Genomic DNA, 26,385 nt, shown 5'->3' with positions numbered 1-26,385 from the left:
GTGTGTCTGTGTGTGAGAGTGTGTGATTATCCTTCTGTACAACTCATTTTTCTGAGAAGTGCCTGTGATCTTTCCCAAGAAACAGAGTAAGAGGTCGGTATGATGTCGGAGACCACCCGTGGGTTTTCACCGTGGCTTCATTTTGATATCTTACAACAAATGACCGGAAAAGACAAATGGACTCTGTCACCTCTCGCCTTGCTGCTCCTCAGATCGTACTAAACAAAGGAAAATCACCCTGTGATAAACACAAGCTGGCCAAAGGTGTCTTAATTATGAATATGCAATTATGATTGCCACTTATGACACTCAGTGCCTGCTCTAGTCTCTAGGCGGAGTGTGGGAGGCAATGATGTACAGTAGCCATAATTTTGGCATAAAGGGAGCTTTCGTCTCCACAATCTGCAGATGTGGAGTCTCTTTAGCCTCAGTGTGTGCACATCCCTGCTGTTGTTATGTGATGATGTTGGGGACATGGAGACAAGGCTGTGCACACCAACAAAATCTAAACAGTCTTAATTTATTATTTATGAGCAGATTGTGTCATTTATCTAACATGCAGTGGTTTTCTGCCCAGTCAACATACCGACAGTATTAGGTTGATGTGGGTGAGCTAATGAGGCAGATGATTATTATAATTATGTGTAATTAAAATAATTTGTGATTCAGGCGTGTCCTTTGAAGCTCTGCAAAGTACAGACAGTGACGTAAATACAGCATAGCGAGAACAAAGCTGAGCGATTGTTTCCTTTGCATGATGCTCCCTCCAGCTGAAGCAGGAGTGACGACTGGTGGGTTTCATAATGTAAAATTTTGAGGAATACATATTCTACTCTTGACATTGACATTTTCATTGCAACGTCATACTTAAACGCAGGTGTGAGGAGGTTTAAAAAACTTAGCAATATATTCTGGACATAAAATTTCGTTTAAAAAAATTCTTTGAGTGACGATTTATGATCCTTTGGCTTTTGATTAAAGCCCGCAGAGATGTTTTCTCTTACTTCTCACTAGACCTCCTTCGGACTGTGTGGACATGTGCAGACCTGATTAACACCTTCTGACACCCTTGTTCTGTTCGTGCGACTCACATCTTTATGACCTTCATGTTTCCAGGGCAACTCCACACAATGCAAATAAATCAGAAATCAGTTTAAACTGAAGCTCCTGTGGACAGAGCTATGGGAAAGAGACCACAGCATCTTGTTACAAGCATCACAGGTTTAAACCACTTTTGAGACTTTACTTGGTGATCCTCAAGCAAGATGAATATCAGGTTCCAATTTCTACAACAATGTGCTTTATAATTTGCCTCATGATTTGTCTAAATGTTGTATTGAACAGTGACATGATATACAAAGGTTTTCCAGGAATGTGATGCACTTTTAGACCATCCTGTATCAGGGCAAACACATACAGATGGCACACAGCAACAAAGTCTGTGGGGTTTAAACAGGTTCCTGTGAAGAAGAGAACTAAAGAATCTGAACAGTCACATGTGAATGTGTTGTTCAGTGAAAATATGTTTCTCATTGTGACTCTCAATTCAAGCAATATTCGTGTGAAAACCTTTAACTATGTGTTCTAACATGTTTTATTAGCCAAGGCTGGAAAAAACTGTGCAAAGGGGCCCTGAAAACTCCTGGGTCACAGTATGGCGGTTAGTCTGTGGCAATTTAGTGAATGGAAAATATGTATAATATTGCACGCATATCTAAAAAGCCTTGTAATGACAACACCAGGATTACTACCTAATCCTGAGATTTGGTCTTGTATAGGATAGCTGAGAATAACATCTAGTTTTATTATCTTTGTATTGTGGCATTTTGGTATTATGGTGCATTTTGGGAATTTGTGCTTAATCCACAAACTAAGCAATATGGGCCTGCAGATTATTTTTGCCACATGACCCCCAGGTGGGTTAATCTGGCCCTGGTCGGAGAAAACAAATTGCATTTTAGAGTGCACTGAGCAGAATGTGGGATGGATGTTTTGTGAGAATGAAGAGAATATAAAAGACCAGCTTCGTCACACAGAGAATTTCACCTCACCGAACCAATAATCTTGAGTTCAAACGGGCAACGCAAACAGAATTTTATCTGAGGATATAAAATAAAAACTGAAGGAGTGAAAAAAAAAGGTTATGGGGCAAATATTGAGATTTGAAATTATATTGTTATTTTATTTAAGTCTAAAAAAAATCTTTTCGTTGCTCTATACAGTTCAACCAAACTACTATCAAAACATATGTTCTCTTTTATCGCTTGCATTTTCTATCCCTACAAAAAGTTTCATTTATTTGTCCAGGTCAGGATTTCCGTCTCTACGATTTCTGCATCCACACTAACAAATGGAGGTGAATGGACTGTTCATTTTGTGGCAAACTGCTCATGTAAAAGTTGTATAAGACAACATTTTAGCCTTTGAACTGGGTAAGATAATATCTCTAACATCTTATGTACATGAGTGATACTGGATATGTGAAGTTCATTGATTCAGATATAACATTTGTCAAATCAGGTGTGTGTGTGTGTAACTCCACACATGAATTTTCATGCTGTGTCCTGTGTTTTCTATACATGCAGCCTCAGTGGGAGCTGGAGTAGAAAACATGGGGAGAGAAGAGGGAAAAGTATCAACACAGAGTAAAGACTGTGCCAGACTCCTGGCAGCAGCTGTATGTTTTCTGCCGGGGGATTAGCTGAGGTTTCAGGGTGACTGAGAGGACACAAAGCTGATAGCTGTAGAGATGGACATGTTGTCTAATGCTCAGTGAAAACCAAAACAAATAGGAAGTTTCTTTTAGACAGAGATATGTTCTGGATAGACTTGGACACTGTGTGGGTGACAAGCTGCCTTGAAAATGTTTTTTTTCTTCTCTTCTTTTTGGGAAAACTGTAACATAGCATTAATCTTCTCAACGGAACATGCTCTTTTTTTAAAAGATGTTTTCAGGTTGTTTTCCTACAGGATGATCACATAGTAACATGCCTAAACTATATCCCAGTGCTGTATGTAGCAGTTTGTTCATACTGATAAAAGTGACAAAATAAAAGATGCTGGACTTTCACATATGCCGTATATAGGCACTGTTCTCCCTCTGTGCAATGCACAGAAGTTGGTCACAGTTTGAAAAGTTAAAACTAATTGTGGTCCTTTACAAATCCTTTAAACTACTTTATATTTGGGATGCACTCAGTCAGTGGGTTGTTCCAGGTCTCAGCAATGATATTAACCTGCAAGAGGTCACGGATTCACATTAAGTAGTTTCTTCAGTACTTTTTTGCAGTTTTGAAAAAAAAAATCTTGATCTACAATGTAACTAGTATTAACTAAAGTTGTAAAATGAGTAAAAAGAACAACATTTGCTTCTGAACTGAAGTGTAATAAAAATAGAAACTGGCATCAAGAGGAAACACTGAAATAAGTAAAATCAAAAAAAAAATACAGTTACATTGCACCACTGATTGCTCATTATAAAAGTTGATATTTAACATGCATCAGTATAAGCAACATATAATGTCCTGTTACTACAAAGCAGTTGAAGTGTTCCGGATACTAAAAACATATTGATTTATGTACTGATCTACAATGTTCCATTATATGGTAATCATCATCACTCAGGGTTTTCTGGATCTGTTTTCCCACCATCCAGTTTATTTTCTTTATGCATTGCATTTTCGGAGAATCTACAGCCATGCTAGCAAGCTAGCTATATGAGGCTGAAGTCAGCTAACTGCTGTGCTAAGCTAACACTGACCACACTCACCATTTTAAGTGTTAGCATGCTAATATTTGCCAGTTAGCAATTAACACAAAGTCCAGCTGAGGCTGATGGGAATGTCAAAAAAAAAAAGGACTCCACTAAGTTAGCTGATAGTCATTTTATTGAACAGAAGAGAGAAAAGCTCAAAATGAGTGCGTTAAACTGTGATTCTTCATGTTAAAGCATTAAAGCTCATCACTAATAAAGTGCACTTTCAGTTTACAGCCAAATGGAGACTCAAATTCATTTCCTGTTTACTTCCAACAAGCACAATCAGATCCCAGCTGATGCTGGACTCTGCACCTGAGCTCTCCTAGGTACAAGACTATCACAGTAACATATATAAGACCAAGTGCAATAACTCAGCATCTCAGTGAGGACGAGTGCATAAGTGTTAATGGAAGATCGGCGCGTCAAGTCTCTTTCCTGTTACCCCAGACTAAGATGTCTCTGAGTATGCCTGCTATTGTTTTCTATCCTGGCTCAGTTAAACCCAGAAAGAGAAATAATATGACAGATGGTGACTTCTGCACAAATGTAACTGATTATGTCACCAAGTGATTGTAAAATAACAGCATTTATCAAGACGGTTTCATTAATGGGCTGCGTGCTAAAATCTTTGCCAAGAATGTTTTTTAATTTCAAGATCTTCCCTTTTAAAAAAATATTTTCCTATTTTCAGAAGTGTTTTTCTACATAATATATATGTACAAGTTGTATCTTTACAAAGAAAATAATGTTCTGTTTGCAAGGTCCGTATATACTCCAGTTTGGCACGTATTCCCTGTGACTTCACCCGGTAACAGACTAAACGCAAGAGACAGCAGCCTTCCTCTGCTGAATAGACAGACACAAAGCAAGCACGTTATTCCTATTACTGCCTCTTATTTATGATGAGATGCCTTCGAAACTGTAATTTCTCTGATGTGCAGCAAATAGGGATGTCATACACATGAAAACAAGTTGTTGGATGAACAATACTCTACAGGGCAAGGCAACAGACCCTGGAGGAAAGGGTCAAAGATTCAAAACATCCACAGTACAGGGAGGAATATTGTATGAGTTAGCTTGAATTTTTAACTCTGTGTGATTAAGGGTTCCATTATGCTACATATGACACACACTATTTATGTCAAAGTCAGAGACAAACCAAGACAAAACTACTAAGTCGAAGTTCGACATGGGAATGAAAAAAAGACAATGTCATGTCAGGTTACAAAAAAGATGGATGAAAGACGGTTGTAGCTACCATCCCAGCTGGTAGTGCACTTTGCACATGGTGACGGTGGGGTGGGGCATTTACTTTGATATCACAAACACACAGCACTGGAAACAGATTAGCCACTAAGAAACACATCTACTAACATTTAAATGTACTTTATATTAGTCTCACAAGGAAATTCCGCACTGGATAACTTCACCTTCTATTGCACTGTTATCTCTCTCCACGTCAATCGAAACATTGGGCAGTCATGTGGTGTCTCACTTCCATTGTGTTAATCTGTCTTATCTCTTTATTTAACATGCAAACTACAAAACAAACCCAGCAAAACTATTTTTTAAACCTGTCCTACCAAGTTGTGTATTACATACACCATGTCCTTCACACTGACAACTTAGTACAAAGCTCTCGAGAGCCATATTACACACAAACACCTTCATTACCTAACAGTCTGAATTACGAGTAACAGTAATAAATATGTTCAATAAATAGGGGTTTTCTATCAGAATACAAAATTAGAAAGATTCTTCTGACCCGAAAGGAGGAAACAGGATGCAGATCTCCTTTCATGTGTAGTGTTAATGTAATGATCCTCTGTGGGATAAAACCTCTATACTGTCAACATTTGGAGTTTGAGTTTAGGTAGTTTTCAGCTTGTGAGTTCTCCAGTCAGTGCTCAGATATTGCTTCAAAGCCACAGGAAACGCACAAAATCTCTCTATGCTTATTATACAGTGTTTGTCTCCAACTTCATCCACTTCTCATGCATCCATCCAGTACACAGAACATGTCAAAGGGATGGACAGTGATGGGGAAAATAGCCCTAATGAAGGGGATTATGAGGGGGGGGTGACCTTATATATATATAATTGATAAAGTACAATTTCTGACAAGTCTGTATGTGCACAAGACCCTTCAATCCCCTGTCATGTTCCCGGCAGAGAATCACCTCTCCAGGCTTCTGCAGCTACTCCACACCAAGTGTGTAGGGCTTGACATGAATGTATACTCCTTTTTGTTTCTGTCATGCTGTTGAGCATTTTTGCTTTTGTTTTAAAGTGCAGTCCAGATGCAGGTGACTAAAAGGCAAGAAGCAAATTACAGAGAGAGAGGGAGAGAGAGAGAAAGAGAAAGAGAAAGAGAGAGAGAGAGAGAGAGAGAGAGAGAGAGAGAGAGAGAGATATGGAGAACAGGTAAACCCAGAGGTTGGAGCTGGCACATACATTAGAGAGACCTGACTTGGAGAATAGGAGCAGGATGGGGTGGAGATGACAGGAGTCGGGTCATTTTTAAAAAAACATCATATTCAGTCTTTTCCTCTGTCACCAGTCCAACTCCAGTCACTCCCTGGACTGATAGAAGAGGATGTATCCCGACTCTGAGTTCTTCGAGATGTCTGAGGTAAGCCCGTAAAACTCCTCAATAGCCTGGGCGTCAATTTTCTGCACAAGACAAGTTAAGATGCTGGTCATACAAACAATGGCAAATGGACAAATAGATGAGTCAGGGAACACCGAGCAGACCATAACAGGCTGAGAGTGACGCACCTCTACAATGTCGTCATCGAACAGCAGCCAGAAGCCATGACTCTTCACTATGGTGATGTAATGACCTCTGTTTGGGCCGCTGAGGACACAGAGACAAACAGTGAATCCCACATTGTACTACATCTATCTTAACTTCCTGCAGCAGCTGCTGAAGTCATCTGTGCAACATAAGCACAGTGTGCCACACAAATATTCACAGTCATAATAATGGGATTTGAAAATGAAGTACATATAGCAAAGTTATTAGGCTATTATTTATCATTATTTTGTAATGCAACAGAATATATAAACTTAGGTTCGATTAATTTACATTTTGCCACAAACCGAATTAAGGTCACATTTGTGTGTAATTCCGAGCAACTTTGGAGAGAAGAAGAAGAGATCTACCCATCCCATAAGAGAGGTTGATTTGCCACTCTTTTTCAAATGCAAGCCTACTTGCGTGCCTCAAGTCTTGGCATGACAGGGAGAACCTTCAGAATCTGCACATATCCTTTCAGAAGCTTTATACTGAATCGTGATTGACGTCCCAACTGGTAGTGATACACAAAATCATCTCATACGTACACGTTTTTAACACAGGGTGAATGCAGCCAAAGTCTGTATGACAATGTGAGCACAGCCTTGTGGTGTCAGACTCTGCACACAGACGTCATTCTGAGGAGTGAAGGCCACAGCATGAGTCATACTGAAGTTTTCTACTCTGGGCTGAAAATCAGTACACCGTACCTGCCACAGTGAACCACCACAGCCACTAGATCGTACATGCGATCCAGGTTAACTGCATCCCCAGACGTATTGAAGAGGCGGAGCTCGAGGGGGAAAACCACTCGATAGGACAGTTTGGTGTATCGGTGCAGCTGCTCCATGTACTTGAACCTCTTCAGGTGTAGCGCCAGGATCATAGGCAGCTTCTTCACACGCATCCTGTAGAGAAAGTACCGGTAATGCATGCTATGAGTGAGTGTGTGTGTGTGTGCGCACGTTGACACATCACAGTGCCATTGGGCTCAGCGCTTTACTGACCGCTTCTGTGCTTCCTGTTTGCTGCAGCATGTCTCACAGTAGTATTTGTATTCGCTGCACAAAGTCTCTGTGTTACTGAAGTCCCTGGAGGAAAGAGCACGACACAGGATTTTATTCAATCTCATTCGCACCAAATGGAGCCTTTTAGCTGTGACTGCATGCTTAATAAAATCAATCCTACCTGAGACAGTGTGTTATTGATGTGTTCTGCTCCACGTCCACAGAAAGATCCAGAAAATCTTCATCTTTGCTGCTCACCTGCCAGAAAGGGGAGACACATCAGGTAACTAAGCATTCACTTCCTTTGACTGAGCCAGTGAGGATAAACCCTCTGAGCTGTGACAGAACACTCAAACCTACACACACACACACAGTCAGTCAGTCAGTCTTTGAAATGCCAATTATACTGAGGAGCTTTTGTGTCTCTGCAGTGCAACGCCTTGCGGTTTGCAGGGGTTGTTCAGGGCAACCCATCCCACTCCTCGCCCTCAAAATAGCGAGGACAAAGCGCCCGGCAGGCCCGACGTAGAGTGGGTGGCCAGAGCCCACCGGGTGTGCACATCGAATTTTTTCTTCCTTTATTTTGCATCTCTCAGCATCTCTGCAAAAGGCTAATCTCTTTTTCAGACTCATTCAGGAGAGATCTGTTATTCAGGGTGACACAGGGACATAAAATAAACTACCCCTCTATTGGGAGCAGAGCCACACACACCGTCTCACAGTTGAGGCAGCGTGTCTCATTGGTCAGTGTGCCTTGGAAGATATCGTGAACCCATGTTGGCTCTGTCTTGTTCTCAGTCTCGGTCTCTGTGGTGATGGCGGTGCCGTTGTTCTTGAGGCGTCCATTCTGCTTTTCCTGCTTCTTCTCCTCCTGCAGGATGTCGGCCACTGTGTTCAGAAGGTAGTTGAGGAATTCGTGGGCGTCCTGCTGCATGTAGTTGTCAAACAGGTCTGGAAGCAGAAGCACAGATAAAGTAACTTGAGATTGTAGAGCCTAAAACAGGCCAATATAAAAACTATTAAGGCAAATTATTTGTAACAGACAGCCAAAAAGCTTTGTGTTAAAAACATCTGACCTGAACACTTCAATGCTCGGTGATACCACTCTGCTGTTGGTTAAATGTAAGGCTACAGCCAGCAGCAACTTAGCTTAGATTAGCATGAAGACTACAAAGAGAGAAAAACAGTTAGCCTGGCTCTTTCTGAAAGTACCAAAATCCACCTCAATTTGTTTTAGAGTTGCTGGTAGGTAGATTTGTTGTTTTCTTCAGACAGAGCTAAGCTAACCTTTCCCCCTGTTTCCAGTCTTTGTGTCAAGCAAAGCTAACTGGCTGCTGACTGTATGATATAGTATTCTATGTAAAGAAAACTAATGTTGATCGATGTCCATCACTGAAGACACTCTGACTTGTCTCACTGAACAGAGCCACCATTACTGCGACCACTCACACCCCGTCTTAAGAAATTTCTACTTCTATAGAAAGGTCGACTGTAGATGATGGAAATAAAATCAGCTGATGAGCGAACATACCAACACCCATACGCACTTGTGTTGTGACAGATCCATATGTGAGAGGTGAAAACTGAACTGAGATGTGGAGAACCCTGGGCTCTCTCAGAAAGAGAGAGCAGAAGCGAAAAAAAAAAAAAAAAAAGGGTCCAGAGAGGAGGCAGCTGACCAAAGCTGGGTCCCAACAGAGATTGCATTGTTCCTTCACATAAAGAGCTTCCTCAATATGGACAGCAGAGAACAGTCAGCCTCTCTGTCAGTCCCACGTCTCCGAATGACCTTATGACCAACATGCACCTGCCCTTCACCTCTAATATTCAGACTACATTAAAGCAAGCACTGCTACAGTTTGTGAACATGCATATGGGGAGGTGCACTCAGGTGGCAAAAACAAGAATACACAAGGCTACAACAGACGACGCGTAATGTTCAGGGACATCAGGATTTTTTTTTTTTTTAATTTCATTTAGGCAACAGAACTTTGTCATGTCATGGGATGCAACAGCAAGAAAAGCACTAATGTAACTAATAATTAACAATGGTTTTGTAGGATGCACCTGTCCTGTGCTGGCAAGGGAGCATGTACAGTCTCTTAATTAGTCACTGGTATGTTTTGGGTGAAACCTGAATTAACCAAATCAGACTGTCACCTCCCATCCTAGAGGAAACGGATCTGCTCGAGTGTGAAATGAACTGCATGTGAGAAAATGCACTGATATTTAACCGAGCTGCTGCACATCGCCGTGTGTGTAATAAGCAGAGTGTACGCACATTATGAAGTCACCTATGCAGGCGCTTTTTGCGATCTGAATAAAATGTGCTTCAAATAGAAGGAAGAACACTGTGCCGCTGACATTAGACCTCAGGCCAGGCTTTTGTTGTCTCGATGACCTAAAGACCAACACACAGATGGACATGAGTACGACTACTACTAACACATCATGGGCCCAGGGCATGAAACTGACAACTGTGCCAGTCAGACATCAACACGCTGAACTGGGCTGTGCGCCAGGCATAAGACAGAGCAACTGAAATTCCATGTATGAAGTCAGGGTTTTCAACTTTTAATGTCTTATGATAAACAAAATATTTCATCTCAAGATGTTCATCTATTCAAGCTTTTCCTGTCTCTCTCACCATTTTCTTTCCGTAGGCGGGAGATGAACTTCTTGGGCGGGATGACGCCCACTTTCTTCTTCTGTGTGGCAATGGAGTGGAAGAGGTCAGCCAGGCATGTGAGCAGGTTCTCCTTCTTCTTCTGCAGGGCTTTGTAAGCCAGCACGTTCTCCCGGAAAGGCCGGCAGAAGTAGAGAGCCTGGAGCACTGAGTTACAGTAACATGTGTTTCCAAACTGACGAAGCCAGGGACAGGAACACACGAACAAAGAAAAACAAAGAGGTTTCAGTCCATTTTTCTTTTCACTGGTGGAAAAATACAGATGCATTGTTCATTTGTTTTTATGCATCTAGTGTTGAGAAACTTGGGAATGCAGAACATCCCTGTGCCGGCCAACATACCCACCGACAACACTGTCAACTTCAAGTAAAGGACATGACTCACCTCAGTCCTGAAGCAGTTTGTTTCGATAAATGAGTTTTTCCTTTTTGGCATTGAGCTTTGTTTATGTAAGAGAAGAGGTACTGATACTCACGTTGACCAATCCAAAGTAGTGTTCATTGATTGGGAATTGCTCTGGGCCGATGTCTTTCTCCAGAGCAGAGGCATTGGTGCCCTGAAAGACCAGCGACAACATCATGAGACATGTGGGAGTTGGAGAGGAATGGAAAGTTACAAGCTTAGTCTGCGCGACTGTAGACAAATTAATATGGGAATTTTGTACAGTCGAGGAGCGGCAACAGGCTACTCAGAATGCCTCTCTTTCATACGGCATAATTGATAAAATGATCCTTCCTGCCCGATGTCAGTGTATCAGTTTCTGAAAGAAAGTTGTAGCCTCTCAGCAAAAACTTCCTGTTAACATAGAAAAGGGATATGGTCTAAATAGGCAGACTCAGGTCAAAAGTCAGGGGTATTTGCGCCCAATTGCTGAGAGAGACCACTTATCTCTTGTCAGAGCTCAAAGCTTTCCTTTTGTTGAGCGAACACAGAAGACAGTTTTGTTTGGGGATGGCTTTGACTTTCAATGACTGTCATTTCTCTCTGTCAAAGCAGGCGGTGAATACCTCTTTGTCTGATTTACTGCTTCCAGTCTGAGATGTTGTGGGACGTCTGCATGTACTGCACACACACAATGAGATTCTTTGCCTCTGGGAAATCTTACAGTGCAAGCATTGCACTTGAATCTACACAAAATGCTGGGCAAGGCCAATAGAATATATGCATTTCGGTCACTGCCATAAAAGGACCGAAGTTCAGCACCCAGCCCTAGATAGGTGTACTGAAGAGTCACGGCAACAGCACACACTTGTTATGTGTTATTTATTAATGTTATTATTTTTATTATCTGTCTTCAGCCTTTTGTAAGCTTGTGTCTTATCTGCGTGCCTTTAGTGCTAAGATCCTTGACCGACATACCACAACAATAACAGACACAATCAGTGTATTGGTACCCTGAATAAGCCAAAAGAAAAAATAATCCTTATATTTCTTCAGCAACAACTTGCCAGTTTTAATTCAGAGACGTCTCTCAACATCTGTGAAACCTTGAAATTTTCTTCAGGAGAAACGCTAGCTTAATTTGTCTTCAAGCTCAAACTTTGTGTTTAAATATGCACTCTATTCCAGTATTTAGCTTTTTACTTTGCTGCTGGAATCATGTTTTTATCAGGTTGTGTGCCTGCAACACAAATCAGCAAACATAATAAAGGAGGAAATGAAGGTTTGTTTGTCACACAGACAGAGTTTTGTCTGACGCGATGCAAAACAGGAGAACACAGTTCGCATGTCATCATGTCACACACTAACCATACTGTAATATATCAATATCTGAAACAAAACTAGAGGTGTGAAGATTAATCAATTAGTTAGTTGGCAGGAAATTAATCAGCAACTATTTGGATAACTGATTGATTATTATGTCAGCTTAGAAATATGCCAACAACTGGTGTATTTCCAGCCTTCATGACAGTAAACTGAATATCTTTGGATGTTAAGACTGTTGGTGGGGCAAAACCATCTTCCCAATCAAAAATAAATCTTAAAATTTGATACTTTTCCTTGTCGTGATAGTAAACTGAATATATCTGGGTTTGGACAGCTGGTCCAATAAAACAAGCTATCTGAATGCATCACGGTGGGCTGTGTGAAATTATAAAGAGGCATTTCTCACTATTTCCTGACATTCTAGAAACAATAAATACAATAAATTGATTCATTAACAAATATTGTCAGAATAATTTAAAATAATTGTACACAGCTCTAACTGGAGAAATATTCAAATTAATGTTGGGATTTGAACCATATCACTCGACCTTACAGCGAACCACAGAAGACTGAGAGACACCTGGCAACTACAGCCATGTCATGTCTCCAGTCAATCCACTCAGACTTGACATTCTTTAGCAGTGCTGTTATACTGGTTCAGGAGGTCTATCTACACCAGCAGCTTATGTCTGCAATACTGTTAAGTTGTTCTGCAAGGGAAACAGTGTAGTAAGCTCAGTGTATTATTCATTAATGCAGACAAGCAGCACCCAGAGGAGACACACACTGCAGGCTTGTGACACTAGTATCCGCTCTAAATAGAGACCAGGCTAATGTCTCTGCTCCCGCATTATGCAATCACAACAAGCTGTCAGAGGCAGCGCGCAGAGTCATTCACCCGCCAATCATCGCTGACAGCTACTCAAACTGAATACTGTGTCATCACGCCAGGCTGCAACACACAGTTTCAACGCTACTAATGTCAAGGTGGGGGATGCAGGCCCGTCTGAGCATCGACACCTGGCACACTGCATATCCTCCTCAGAAGTGACCACCGATAAATTCCCTGTGCATCCCTGCTGAGTCCCCCCCCCCCGCACACTGTGTCTGTGTGGAAGGATGGGGGAGGCGACTCATCCAATGTACATCATTACACATCAGGTCCAAACACAGTGGCTGCAGGCAAATCGATAGCAACACACACATTAACAGCAACATACTCACCATATTACAAATGGAGGCGATGTTTCTGACAGTCATTTAGTTTACAGTGTCCCCGTCACCGCCATCTTCATAAAATAAACATGATTTCAGAGGAGGGCGACGCTGAAAAATGAAGTTAATTCGCAGCCGCGGCTGGAGGCCAGACTGCAACCCCAAGCGTCAGAAAGCGGCCAGAGAGACACGGAGCACCATGCGTCCGGCACGGAGCTGACGGTCAACCTGCACTCAGCGTCGACACGGCTTCATCCTCGCACACATTTTACAAATACTGCAGCCTGAAAGCGTCAATGCATGAGCGAACAGCGGACGGACGAAGTTACAGGCAGCAGGTTGTTAGCAGCTACCAGGAAACAAGCATGATGCGTGAGGAAGCGCAGAAGCCCCACCCACATGAGGTGAACTCCGGAGCTGATTGGTTCGGATGTACTCAGTTTGATTGACAGGATTTCAAGGCCAAATACAAAGCTGGATGATGAAGCTTAGGTGAGCTGCCACCAATCAACAGCAAGTGCGTGACACAATGGCGCAAGGGGGTTGTAGTTCATATTTGGGACGCGAATTTTTTTTTGTGCTCTGTGTTAAACTATGTTGTAACGCAAGATGCGGTGTTAAAGGTATAAAAGAATCCCTTTATATTAAAAAGAATCTGTTTACTTTAAATGATACAGTAAACAATTGAATTAACTGATTATTTCAATCTACAAACATGTCAGAAAATACTCACTTGTGTTTGGAACCAAAAGTGTGTCTATTGCAATACCATAAAGGATTAATTGTCTATTAAAGTTCAGTTCAATTAAAGGGGCACTTCATCAACTTACAGTTGCTATTACACAAAGATGTTAGATTCGCAGTACAAAAGAATAGTCAAAATTGATGCCACAGAGACAGAGAGATTTTAATCCCCATTATGTGTCAGGCTTCAAAACCATGGGACCTACACTTACCATAATGCAGCTCTGTAGTTCTCATCAGACCTTTCCTGTCTGATAAACACATCTTTTCTCAGCATCTTTCAAACTCCACATCAGCAGTTTGCAGTACTGTTTTTTTGTTTTTGTAAGTTGACATTTTCTCAGACTTTAGAGAAGCCGCCCCCACAGTGGAGTGGCTCTTTAATCCTTAGAGACAAGTTGGGCTCTTGTCATCATTTCTGACATTTTGTATACTAAATAACTAATAATTTAACTTGCAGGCATTCTGCAGTCAAACCACCAATTAGCTGAGTATAACGAAGAGGGAGGGCATTAAAAGGTAAGTCTCTTCTCTGTAGATCTCTGCTGGAGTCCAAGGCCCTCAGGACACTCATTCATCACAGGCTTTATTTGTGCTTTCACAACAATCCCTCAGCAATTATCTCCTTAACATTTACATGTGAACAAAAAGAAAGGAAAATAACAAACAATTATGATTCTTCTTGATTTTTAAAGGAATGGGAAAAAAGAGAGAAATAAAAGCATTCACAGAGAAACAAATAACAGAATAACAGGGCTGCCAGATTGAGTGGTAGAGGATGGGAGTTTCATTGTTGATCAGACGTCTGGCGAGCACCATGAGTTTGCTGAGAAATTGGTTGATTGACGTGTGCTCATGGATTTATTCATGAATAGGTTTGACTGACAGGGAAACAATTACATGTAGAGAGAGCTTGTGGGCTTTTCATGCAAAATGTTCCCAGACTTACTTTCTATTTTAGTCTAGTTTTTATTAATAGGACTGAGGGGCACTGAGGATGCAGCTGCCCTTTTCCTGACTCATACTGCTTTAATATAGCTGCTCTTCGTGTGCTTACTGATATATTTGTGGATATGGATAATGTTCTCGTTGTAAAAAAACGAATAAGCAAAAAACATTTCACCCACACGCATTGACTTCCAGAGACCAAAGTAGGCATGAAAACAGCTCCAGTTCTGCACGTCTGATGATCTTCTCCCTGGTTGTTGAGATAAAATCTTTTCAAGCTGTGCAGGTCAGCTGATGTGTTGACACAAGTTTTGAGATGAAGAGAAAAGGTGGGTGATTTAATTTTGTGTTTATGTGGAGCTAATCCAGTATGTGGTCACCTCCTTATGTTTGGGAGGAGCTGACAGGACTTTTGAATGCGCAGCACATTTTTTTCATCAGGCAGCAGGTGAACCTGAGAGGACCTTCACTGCTCGCTTTGTTTGGGATTTTCATGTGGGCGCACGTGCACTTCACACAGACAACACACAAACACACGCAAATTAAGAGTTCAGAGAATGTTTGCAGCAAACAAGACTATCTGCACTACTAAAAGTACTGCTGAAGCAGCCTCTGAAGCAGCTACAAACAGAGAAATGTGAATTATGCATCATTTCTGTACCATGAAGAAAATAATCCCCCAGTTTAGACTGTGATCACTGCAGATTGGTGACATTTGGTACAGGCTGAAACACGAAGGTTAGGAACTATTCAGATTGTTTTACAGGAGTTTACTAGCAGCAGAGAAGCTCTTCTTTTCCACTCTCAGAGCTATGCTCCAGGGACTCAGTGTATTGTAATGCCTGCTAATATGAAATGAGTCACAGCTCAAATCTTGACAAGTCTTACACTTTGGTTGATTGAGCAGTCAGCTGCACCATTTTATTCACTTTTGTTGTATCCCAATTTAAATGCGGTATAAAACCAAATCAAATTAATGTTACTTACAAAACTAAATTAATAATAATAATGCACAAAATCATAGGGACTGTGATTATAAAATAGCTGTGACACAGATTTTAGATAATCCAATATTTTTTCTTTTGTTTTCTGTGAAGTCAGTGGTTTTCAAATTTATTATTGACTGAGATTGGCAAACAGGAAGAAGATGTTCTCAGTGAGCTGAAATACTGGCAAAGTCTTGTGAGTACTTTGGGAAAAATGTGTTTATTGTGTTAAAAAGACGAGTGTGTCGTCATTAAAGTGTTGCAGTTGGCTTTCAGAAACATTTTAGAGTTGCTGCATGTAAAACACTTTGGGAAAAAGTTTCTTTGTGTCAAAGGCATCATTGTACGTTGCTTGCACAAAAAAAAAAAAAAAAAAAAAAATCTGGACAATTGAAATTTATTGGTTCTCTAACCTCCAATCAACTTGACCAATCAAACAAGCCCTAGAGTTGGAGTTACTGTTCTGCACTCACACGTCTCTCCGAACACTAAAACCTAATAGAATAAACATTGTCTGTGTTTTAAGGGAGGTGAGGAGGACAACAGTAAGAACTTGGCCGGAACAGGGAGCACAGCAAGGAGGCGCAGTGAATTATTGCATACGCAACTCCTGGCACACTTATCGATGTCTGGTACACACTGTTCCAGATGGACTCATCCGGACTCAGGTTTACATGTCAGGTACCTCTGCTTCTGTAAGCAGAGGAACAGGGCATGCTGGGTACAGGCACACAACAGGCTCACCGCTGTATTGACACATTGGCATGCTGGATGTCTGTTTACTGTGCCATCAGCGGCTAAATCAGGAACACAGAAAATTAACACAAAGAAAGAATCATTTTGGGAGAATCTATTTCTTCTAAATGGCACAAGTAAACATACTGAAACCTATACGTGTGTTCAGTGCTAATTATTCTTATTATGTGACTTTTGAAGTAAAGACCTTTAATGTCAAACAGATCTCAACAAACTGATCAACATTATTTACAAATATAAAACACAAAATACTTACAGCTCACTTTTTAAAGGCACTGTGGTAAAAATGGCAAAATTTTTCACCACTGTACATGTTATATTTACCTGCATATATTTTACATAACTTATCTGCACATATAGAAATTTCTTACATTACTCATACAATTTCTGTTCCAGAACTACTTGCAATCCCTTGCACTGCTGTAATCCTGTGTACACAGTGTACAGGGACAGCTTGTATACAGTGTGTGTGTGTGTATATGTATTGTACAAGTATATAGACTTAAATTATACTTTGTAACTCTGAAATTTCAAATCCATGTCAGAACAGAAACACAATACATTTTACAAAAACAAAAGTCTAAAAATACGCATGTGGAGAAATGTTTACCCGGGTGATGACAGCTTGAACTATGCCAAAATGCACCTGTTCTGCTTCAGAAACACTTTCACTCAGTGAGACAGTGACACAAAGGCTGCTTTGTTCTCTTTACACAAAGCAGGGAGAAGAAGAATTCACTGTGGCCATCTAATACAGGCAGCCTTGGGTACTATGTCAGCATGATTGCCTGTATATATGTGCACTGAGTGAGTGAACATTTTTATATGGATGACTCACTGGGTAATCAGATTGGTATACAGCACCCTGATTGAAAAACCTGACAAATGCTGTTTATTCAAATTGTGAGCTTTAAGATAGGGGGTTAGTGTCAGTGGATAACAGGGTTAGGTTATATAAAGCACTGGCCTAGTTTTTATAAATTTTTCACCCACTTAACACAATGAGAATGACAAAGACAGGCTTGATTTGCTATCAGGTCATGGGTAATAGGTGCTCAAATAATGCCTATAAGTTCTCTTTATTTAGATAGTAAAAGGTGAATGAATCTCTAATGAAACAGGAGAGAACCAGATCTCTCATGCTACAGACGTATAGCACAGTCCTGTCCCTCTATATCTGAATATCAGAAATATGCATGTCATTTGGAAGACAACCCTCTGCCACACATGTGCACGTACACGCACATACATATGGCAGTGTTAGTCGGATGGCCCACCACTTTGGGCATGAAATATCTCAAAAACTCAGGCTAAAATTTTCATTTGTCCAATTCTTTGAACCATAAGCACATACCTGCAAAACTGATGACATTCAAGTCAAACACAGCCCTACTCTGTTTAGTAATTATTAGCTAACATTGCACAGTTAACTGAGATGGTCAGTGGCTATACCTGCATGTTAGCATGCTGTCAAATTTATTAGATGTTTTTTTTTAGTATTGTTTTGGCCAGCTGTTTCCAGCCTTTGTCATGAACTACGCTAACTGACTGCTAGCAGTAGCATAGTCATCATACAGACGGCGATGTTTTTGGTTAGTCTCAGTGACAGAGTGAATAAGAATATTTTCTAAAATGTTAAATTATTCCCTCAAAAAAATATTTTCCACATCCTGGGGCAATGAACGTGGATCAAATTTAGTCTTCCAGAACTGTGATACATTTGTGGTTTGATCTTTGGTGGCAAAATATGCAGCGGTCTTTCAATCTACCAATCTACCGCCATCATTTGAGACTGGGATGCTGAAATAGGTTAGAAATGGTGTTGATTTTTAGGCTCACTAATTGGATGACACCATGCTCATATATCCCCTGCATATTTCTCTCATTTTTACAGCAGCTCCAGATTCCTGGGCTGCCCTTCTTCTCTTCTGAAAGCGAAGCAGCTTCTTGTCCTCATCGTGGTCAATAACAATGGGTCTGTTTGTATAACTGGATGTCAACAGTGAGCTGAGATGCAGTAAGCACTGGAGCTTGACCCACTTTCCAGTCCTGTGAACTCCATTAATTCATCCTGCCAGGTGCTTGAGAGCCTGGACGTCTGAAGCCTTTACCTGCCTCGACATGGAAAACCATGACACAGGTGTTCTTGTATATATGTCTCAGCAGAAAAATACACATACACAACGTTTATAGGGATACTGAGTTCATATGGATACTGAAATGCAAAGTTACTTGAAAACCTAATCAGTCACTCATTCGATATTTCTTAACAGCAAAGTGGTCAGTAACTTGACTTTAATTACTCAGCCCAACTCCAAATTCACACTCATTCACACTCACATTTAATACATGTAGAAATGGAAAACAAGACACTAAGCATTTCCATCCTCCTTTCAGATTTGGTGTATAAGTCACGACGAGGCTTCCATTTAACTGAAAGGATGAGAAAATCTGACAGATGAAAACAGTGGATATGTTGGTGAAGACACCGTAACTTATGTAGCACAAATTAACTCGTGAAACACAAATGCTGTATTTACATCATGATTTCCTCATAGCTTTCGTATGAGGTTTGACTGGTGCTTTTCGAGTTATTTCAACTCATTGAACCTACTTCTTCTGTAACGATTTACTGGCATCTGATGGGAGAATTAGTGCTACCAACTAACATTGGCTTAACAGTTGATGTTTCAAAATACTGCATTAATGAAATCTGGGAGTGTACTTTTAAACACATACGCATTGCAGCCAACACGTTCTTAATCTTGCGTTCTCTGGTGACTGCAGTGACAAAAACATTTATTAAATCAATACATTTTTTTTTTAAATGCAATATTACTGAGCACAAATCTTATTGAGGTTGAGCTCCTCTCTGACGCAGCTGCATAGAAAATATTACGTGCAAGTCTTTTTAATCTGCTTTAAGTGAAAACATTCCTCAGAAAATAATCACTGTGCTCACCTTGAGTTTCTTTTGTGTGTCAAACCAGAGGAATCTGCTACAGTGGAGACTAGCTGCAATGAAAAAAACGAACTTTCAGTCTCTGCAAGATAGAAAGTGCATGTATGAATCAAGCCATGTGTATTGAAGTCTATCAGTTTTACATGGAAATCTTACTAAAATCTCATAGCAGCACAAAATTTTATCTTTCTTAAATTAAAGGGTTTAATGTGTCATTTTCGGTGATGGCAAGTCCCCCCGACTGTGATGTGTGAAGCATAAGGAAGAGACAGATCTTTCTGCAGTGACACACAATGCTGAGGGACCCCTCCTTCAGGGTGTTTGACGCACGTCTTTTTCTTTATTCATTATTCTTGGTGCCAATTTTTACGGCGAGTACAGTGCGTACCCTTGAAGAACACATTTCCTCCATTATTGCCTGGAGCAGTTTGGTCCGTTTGTTTTCTTTTTCTCACTGTGTGGCAAGCTAATGGCCCCGCTACGCCACAACTCTTCCCTGCAGCAGACATTATGTGTTTCTGAAAGCCAAGCTTGAGGGGGAAAAGGAGTGGGTACTTAACCAGCATCCAAGTCTCATCTGGAAAGAGACGCTGGAGGGAAACAGGGGCAGAGCTGACTGCTTTAATGTCACTTAAATATGTGGGATTTTGCTTGAAGTGTTATATAACATAATGGTGAAAAATGAATGAACTTTTCTGCATCCAAATAGCATTACACTTTGCACTTCCGCTAACGCACATGCTGATTAAAATTTCCCAGCATCTGTTCCCACACACTCTCTTTCTGTTACGCACCTTCACAAAAGAGAGATGCTGCAGGTGACCTTGAGAGTCTAGGAGGAGATTGGTCTCAAAGTGCCTCTGCATCAGGCATACATACATTCAAGCGAAAATGTTTAAACTCTTTGTGAGATGTCTGGGCTGCATAAACACGCCAAAGCACGAGAGTCTTTGTGGGCGTGTATATGCATATGAGTGAATGCAGGCCACAGTATGTTGATGAGTGAACATGTTGGAGGAGTTCACTGCTCCTGAGTATGTCTGCATGTGCAGGGTCAGAACAATTCGGAGTGGTTTTAGTGGTTTTAATGGGAGGGAAATAAGAATAACTCATGATAAACTGTCTCGGAAACTTCACTGTGAACAAACACTGTGACCTGAGCACAGACAAAACAAGGTGTGGATCACTTCTGGGTCACAGACTGGCAGACTAGCCAGAATAGCATCAGTTATTAAGTGTGAATATCAGGAACAAGCTGAAAATATTCAGGGTGTCCAAAGAACAAAAAGGGCAAAAGATGACAAGGGCATCAGCTGTATGATGTGGGGCACCAGCACGTAGATGTCACAAACCCGGCGGCACGGTGGTGCAGTGGTTAGCACTGTCGCCTCATAGCAAGAGGTTCGAATCCCGGTCTGGGCCCTTCTATGTGGAGTTTGCATGTTCTCCCTGTGCCTGCGTGGGTTTTCTCCGGGTACTCCGGCTTCCTCCCGCAATACCAAAAACATGCACATTAGGTTAATTGGCTACTCTAAATTGTCCCTAGGTGTGAGTGTGAGAGTGTGTGGTTGTTTGTCTTTGTATGTTGGCCCTGCGATTGACTGGCGACCAGTCCAGGGTGTACCCCGCCTCTCGCCCGTAGTCAGCTGGGATAGGCTCCAGCTCCCCCGCGACCCTGACGGATAAGCGGTATAGAAAATGGATGGATGGAGTCACAAACCCTAAACTATTTACTATAGAGGGCACTTTATCACATTCTTTCACGTATTATTACATGTTTTATCTACTATAGAAGTATGCAAGGCCAGTCTGCATTCTGGTCATTTTTTGATGTACCAATTTGTGCCTTTTCTACTTCAGTGTATGGTGAAGATGTTTTTATTTATGTGAAGGAAAAATTTCAAAATATAATAAGGCTCTCAGCCAAGCAGTTTGTCAAAATAAAATTCCTCTGCGACTTTTATATATTTCTAACTGCTGAGATCCAAAATCTCAGCATCTTGTCACAGCGCTCAACTGAGAAAAGGAGATGAGGCGTAATTTAGCAAGGATTAATCAGCTCTAAGCCCTCTGAGGAAGCACCTCAGGCGTTAACTCAAAGACATGTTTTCCCTATGAAAAGGAAAGAAAAGGAAAAGTTTCTCAAGGAAAGTTTCTGGGTCACAGAAAGGCTGTTATCATCCTGCTGTTGTCATGTCTTTCACTGTTTTCTGTTGGTTTAGGTGCACCTATTTATGCCATCAGGTGTGTGTTCACAGGTGCCTAATCCACCCGTATTCACGCTCATACTTCCTGTGAGAGGGAGTGACAGGACTGAGCCTGTCTGTCAGTTTGCGCACAAAACTTTATTTAGTCTTGAAGACACTGGACTGACAGGAAAGCTGCTCCTGGGGTGACAATAAGATGACAGACACATGGATAAGCTGTGAAAATAAAAAGGTAATTGAAGTTATCGAAATGAGATGATGAGAATGATTAAGAATGACGTCTGACCGAGATCTGGTTGTAAACGTGATCAGAGTAAATATTTTGGAGCTTATTTTCTATGTGCACATACTGGTCCTATCTGTTCTGTTTTTACTTCCCAGAAGTCCAGTTCTGGTCCCTGTATTGTACACATGAACCTGAACTGGGCGTCTGGGAACTGGGATGACTATCTTCAGCCCTATTCATCACTGGGCTCTTGTTACTTGTGAGCTGAGGATGGGTCACTGTGTCCCGTTGAGGGCTGTGAAGAGGCCTGAGAAGAGCTGTGATAACACTCATGTGAGAGCTGGCATATTTAGAGTCATTTCATTTCCTACTTTGTTGCATAAGAAGAGCAAAAATTTCACTCTGTACCCAGCAAATGACACAGTACACACAGTTCTGCTATGCATAAACTTACTCATACTGTTCGTCTAATTTCCAGTGAAGCAGCTCTTGGTCGTGGCTTCATTTTTGTCAGTAACCACATCCACAGATCAGAGTTCCAGTCCGGGCCCAGAATCAGCCCCAGGGGAGCTGTCTGTCTATATTAAACCACCATAGAGGCTCTACTCTGAACCTCGCTCTGCCTCCAGCATGGGTCTCCAGCTCCGTTCAGTCTGGGCAGTAAAGCAGGCTAGACGGACAGTCAGGGCCCGGAGGGAGAAAGTCTGAATTACTGACAGAGAGGCCCAGAACCATAAATCTCATCGACTGAACCCCGTGTCCCAACACGATCTGTCCAGAGCAGAGTGTCCCCGTCCGTCTGTGTGCCTCTGTCATACTGGTGATGACTTTATCTCATTACAACTCCCATGTGTCACTGTTGCCATGGAGACCAGAACAACAGTGATTCATAAAAAATGAGGATGAAGCTGTAATGATTTGTCTGAAAGATATCTGTAGATCCAACTCCTTTAAAAATGAAACAAATACTTGAACTTAGTGTTTTAAAAACCCCACTCCCTTTTTGGTGTCTAATGGGTGTACCACAGGGTTTAGGTGCCAATATTTCTTGTACACACATGGAAAAGGGGTGGAGGATGCTGCATCAAAACAACTGTTACTGTTGTGTCTTTCTCCATCATAGTGCATCATCAGATTTTTTAACAAAATGTATTAACATTGCCAGCATTGCAGAAGCATCTCTAAATGTAATTTGCTTAGCATCATACCAGTGATATTTGAGATTATTCACAACAGTTTCCTCCATCAAAACAATGAAAAATGACCCCGTCAGATCGACTTTTCATGGTTAAAAGCAGTTTTACTATGTTTTCACTCACAGGTTTTGCACGTGAGAGGAAAAACAACTTCTCACTCGGTGAAAACAGGATAATCCCAGAGTTTAGAGTCTTACTTTAAATACATGTCTACGGTCACATGCACGTCAGGGAAAAACAGCCCGAACCTCCGTTATTACTGCAGCACCTACTGCTTTCTGTCTGGCTGTCTCTTCTGCATGCACAAACAGCCACACATGTTGACACACATAAACAGTTTGGGATCTGTCACGTGCACGTCAGTCGTCAGAAATCAGAGTGGAAACCAGTTATCCAATGTTACGCCCGAGATCAGCTGTGGAATGTAAACAGGAGAAGAAGGGGAGCATGAATGAGAGATGGAGAACAAAGATTTAGATATTTTGCGTCATGTTTCTGAAGTAATTGGCTGTGACTAACTGGCCAGCTTCAGTGTAAAAGCTTGAGCTGGCATTCCTTGAGAGGGAGGAGAAGGCGGTGAGTGTGTGGGGACTATTGTTATTCAGAATCAGTGCCATCTACACACAACCTCCTAAATCACCACTGCCATCCCCCTACTACTGTTGACACTCAGAGGTATGCAAATGGGAGAGCATGTTAGAAGGTTTACATTTCAATAAGAAAAAAACAACCTCTCTTCCTTTGTGTGGCTCAAGAGCTGCTTGTGCCGTCAGGCCTACACAATTTCCATTGGTCATTGGAAATGTAAATGTGCTTGTAAATGTAAACAAATAAGTGAAAAATCTATGAAAAGATGTGTGAATAGATCAGCATTTTCGCTCTTACCCCATGTTTGAGGTGAGGCCAGCAAGATAACAGAAGAAGTGAACAAGTGGTTGTTTCATTAAATTATTTCTTCATTTTTTAATACAAACATTGAGCTTTTATTGAACATTTTAAAACCCTACAACTTTGACGCACCTACAAGATAACATTCAAGAGCGGGACCTAGCATAACATAATTGTCTCTTAACAATCACCTTTGCGTGCAATGATTAAAGGCAATGGGAACGATAAGCATCTATCACGACGGTGATAAACATATGACCGTGGCTCATGAGGATTGCCCCTGGGGCTGCTCCAAAGTGCCTCATTTTCTCTGATATCCCAAATGAGCGTCCTTTGTGGGATCCGGCCTGAGGGGTCAGGTGACAGCAGTGTGTCTCTTCTCAGCTCCACTGTAAAGGCGAGGCTACCTCGGGAAATCAGCCCTCACTTATGTGTCAACAAGGACATCCTTCTGAGACCCCCTCCCTCCCGATTTCACCTGCCCCTCGTCCCCTCCGCCAACCCCCAATTAACTCCACATTCCTCCTGCTTGCAGTGAATACCCCAAATTCTCCCTGATAATTGCCCACACCCTGGGTTAAAAGATCACCCCCTATTTTATCCTCTGTAACCATCTATTGTCACCTATGTGCGGGTGACACTCTGATCCCCAAGTCAGGCCTTGTTCTGCTCTGTTGTAGCTTTAATTGTCCGCTTTGGCTCAAAGGTATTTTAATTTACCTCCAGTCTTCCCTCAGGGAAAGTGAACTCAACACCGGCGTGATTACTCAGGTGCTGTTTTAGTGGAATTAGAACACTGCTGCGTGAAATGTATTACTGCCACATCAACAGTTTTACAGATATAAAACAAATGATGTGGGATTTCAGTTTAAAGTCACTGTGTTAACACGCTGCTCCTTTGACTTCTTGTGTGAGTCACTCAACATTTCTGAAAAGGCTATAAACACCTACACAGCATCCTCCCATTATCTGTCATCATTAGCCTTCTCGCCTGGTTGCCAGAGGAAGGAACAACTGTGATGCATTTTATCTTACTGTGTTACAAATATGCTGCACCGTGGGCTTAGATAACAAAATGGTGACACCTCACTCACATCATTCGTTTACAAAAGCTTTAGCTTAATTTGTACTCGCGAACTCTGGTTTACAAGTATTTACTCGCTATAAGCAAGAAAACAGGACTTCGCCTCCCCACAAATCCGCTGCATCAGCTGTAACATGTTTCGAGAGATGGCTCTCTGTGTACACACCTAACGACCATGTCTGCTCAAGAATCCTGGGCACTAATTTCATATTTCAGCACAGCCGCCTGTCATCAGCACTCTTATCAAAAATACATACCAGCCCATAATCACAGAAGGACTGGATGCCAAAATACCTCAGAGCACATGAGCACAAATGAAAGATGAGAGAGGGAGAGGGAGGCCTGTGAGGGGAAGGCAGAACAAAATGGGACAAAGAGATGGTGCTGGTTAAATCAGAGCAGAGAGCAGCTGTTGAATTCATTTGCCATGTGAAATAACAACAAATGCTCTATTTTGTGACAGCACACTCCTGAAAATAGATACCCATTTTACTGCTCTGCTGCTATTCTCAGATAAACTGCTCAAACATTGGGTCATTTCTGGATGTTGAGGACTCGTAGCTTTCACATCCATGGCATGAATGCTTGCATGAGTTCTTGTGAGGTATGTGTGTGTATGTGTGTGTGATTGTACAACATCAGCAGCCATTAACCCCCTGTGTGGTGGGAGATTCACAAGTGTAAGGGCATGTCTGAACAGGTTACCTGCTGCACCACAACACTGGGAGGTTGAGCAGGATCCGTCTGCATCCTGCACTTCCACGCTAAACAGTGGTGTTACGGATGAGACGCAGAAAACATGCAGAAAGAAACAAAAAAGCTGTGTCTAGAGGATGCGACTAATGATCAAATAAAAACTTAGGCAAACTATTTGTAGTTTACTCATAGGGAAACGGCCATGTTGGTATTTCGCAATGAAAAAATATAACAGTTTTTGTGACATGTGTGTTGTTTTCTATCACAGTACATTCTCTGGTAGTAAACAGTCAAGTCGCTGTAAAGCAAAGCAACATGCCCCCCCCCCCTCCTTTCTCTTCCAGAAGAAAGCCTGTTCTGTCAGGATACCCAGCTAGAGGTCCTACCTGTTGCAGGACCGTTTCTTGCTTGTGTACAGCTCGCACATTCACGTGTAGGCGGGAGCGCACGAGAGACGGAGGGGAGGGGGGGAGGGCACCAGCATCCAATCAGATGTGACCGCCGCTCGAGCGCTTTAAAAGCC

The 26,385-nt window shown here is 41.6% G+C and overlaps 1 protein-coding gene and 1 long non-coding RNA gene across 8 annotated transcripts; both read right to left on the bottom strand.

Annotated features, from left to right (window-relative positions):
- Positions 1-3,869: 3,869 nt before the first annotated feature.
- Positions 3,870-13,569, bottom strand: usp46 (ubiquitin specific peptidase 46). 4 transcript variants are annotated; one of them, XR_006843650.1, is made up of 10 exons: positions 13,179-13,569; positions 10,723-10,803; positions 10,209-10,422; positions 8,274-8,512; positions 7,743-7,819; positions 7,562-7,645; positions 7,265-7,462; positions 7,103-7,192; positions 6,536-6,614; positions 6,382-6,430 (listed from the first exon to the last, which is right to left on the bottom strand). XR_006843650.1 is itself a non-coding variant. In XM_046392255.1 (9 exons), exons 1-9 carry the CDS (start codon positions 13,212-13,214, stop codon positions 6,329-6,331), a joined length of 1,110 nt encoding a protein of 369 aa, XP_046248211.1. In that variant the 5' UTR covers positions 13,215-13,568; the 3' UTR covers positions 3,870-6,328. The 4 variants fall into 4 exon arrangements, 2 of the variants coding, with proteins under 2 accessions (XP_046248211.1, XP_046248212.1); XM_046392255.1 differs by lacking the exon at positions 7,103-7,192 and having other exon boundaries at positions 3,870-6,430; positions 13,179-13,568; XR_006843649.1 differs by having other exon boundaries at positions 6,375-6,430; positions 7,103-7,462.
- Positions 13,570-18,718: 5,149 nt separating this feature from the next.
- Positions 18,719-26,336, bottom strand: LOC124060123. Of its 4 annotated transcripts, none has more exons than XR_006843510.1 (4): positions 26,249-26,336; positions 25,872-25,930; positions 19,566-19,618; positions 18,719-19,384 (listed from the first exon to the last, which is right to left on the bottom strand). It is a non-coding gene; the product is annotated as an uncharacterized LOC124060123 (long non-coding RNA). The 4 variants fall into 4 exon arrangements; XR_006843509.1 differs by having other exon boundaries at positions 18,719-19,036; XR_006843511.1 differs by lacking the exons at positions 18,719-19,384; positions 19,566-19,618 and adding an exon at positions 22,912-23,609.
- Between the last annotated feature and the right edge of the window lie 49 nt (positions 26,337-26,385).

The sequence above is a fragment of the Scatophagus argus genome, chromosome 6 (assembly GCF_020382885.2).
Source record: "Scatophagus argus isolate fScaArg1 chromosome 6, fScaArg1.pri, whole genome shotgun sequence".
NCBI classification, from domain to species: domain Eukaryota; kingdom Metazoa; phylum Chordata; class Actinopteri; family Scatophagidae; genus Scatophagus; species Scatophagus argus.
Note: the sequence above shows the minus strand (reverse complement) of the source record. Positions and strands in the feature narration are given on the sequence as shown.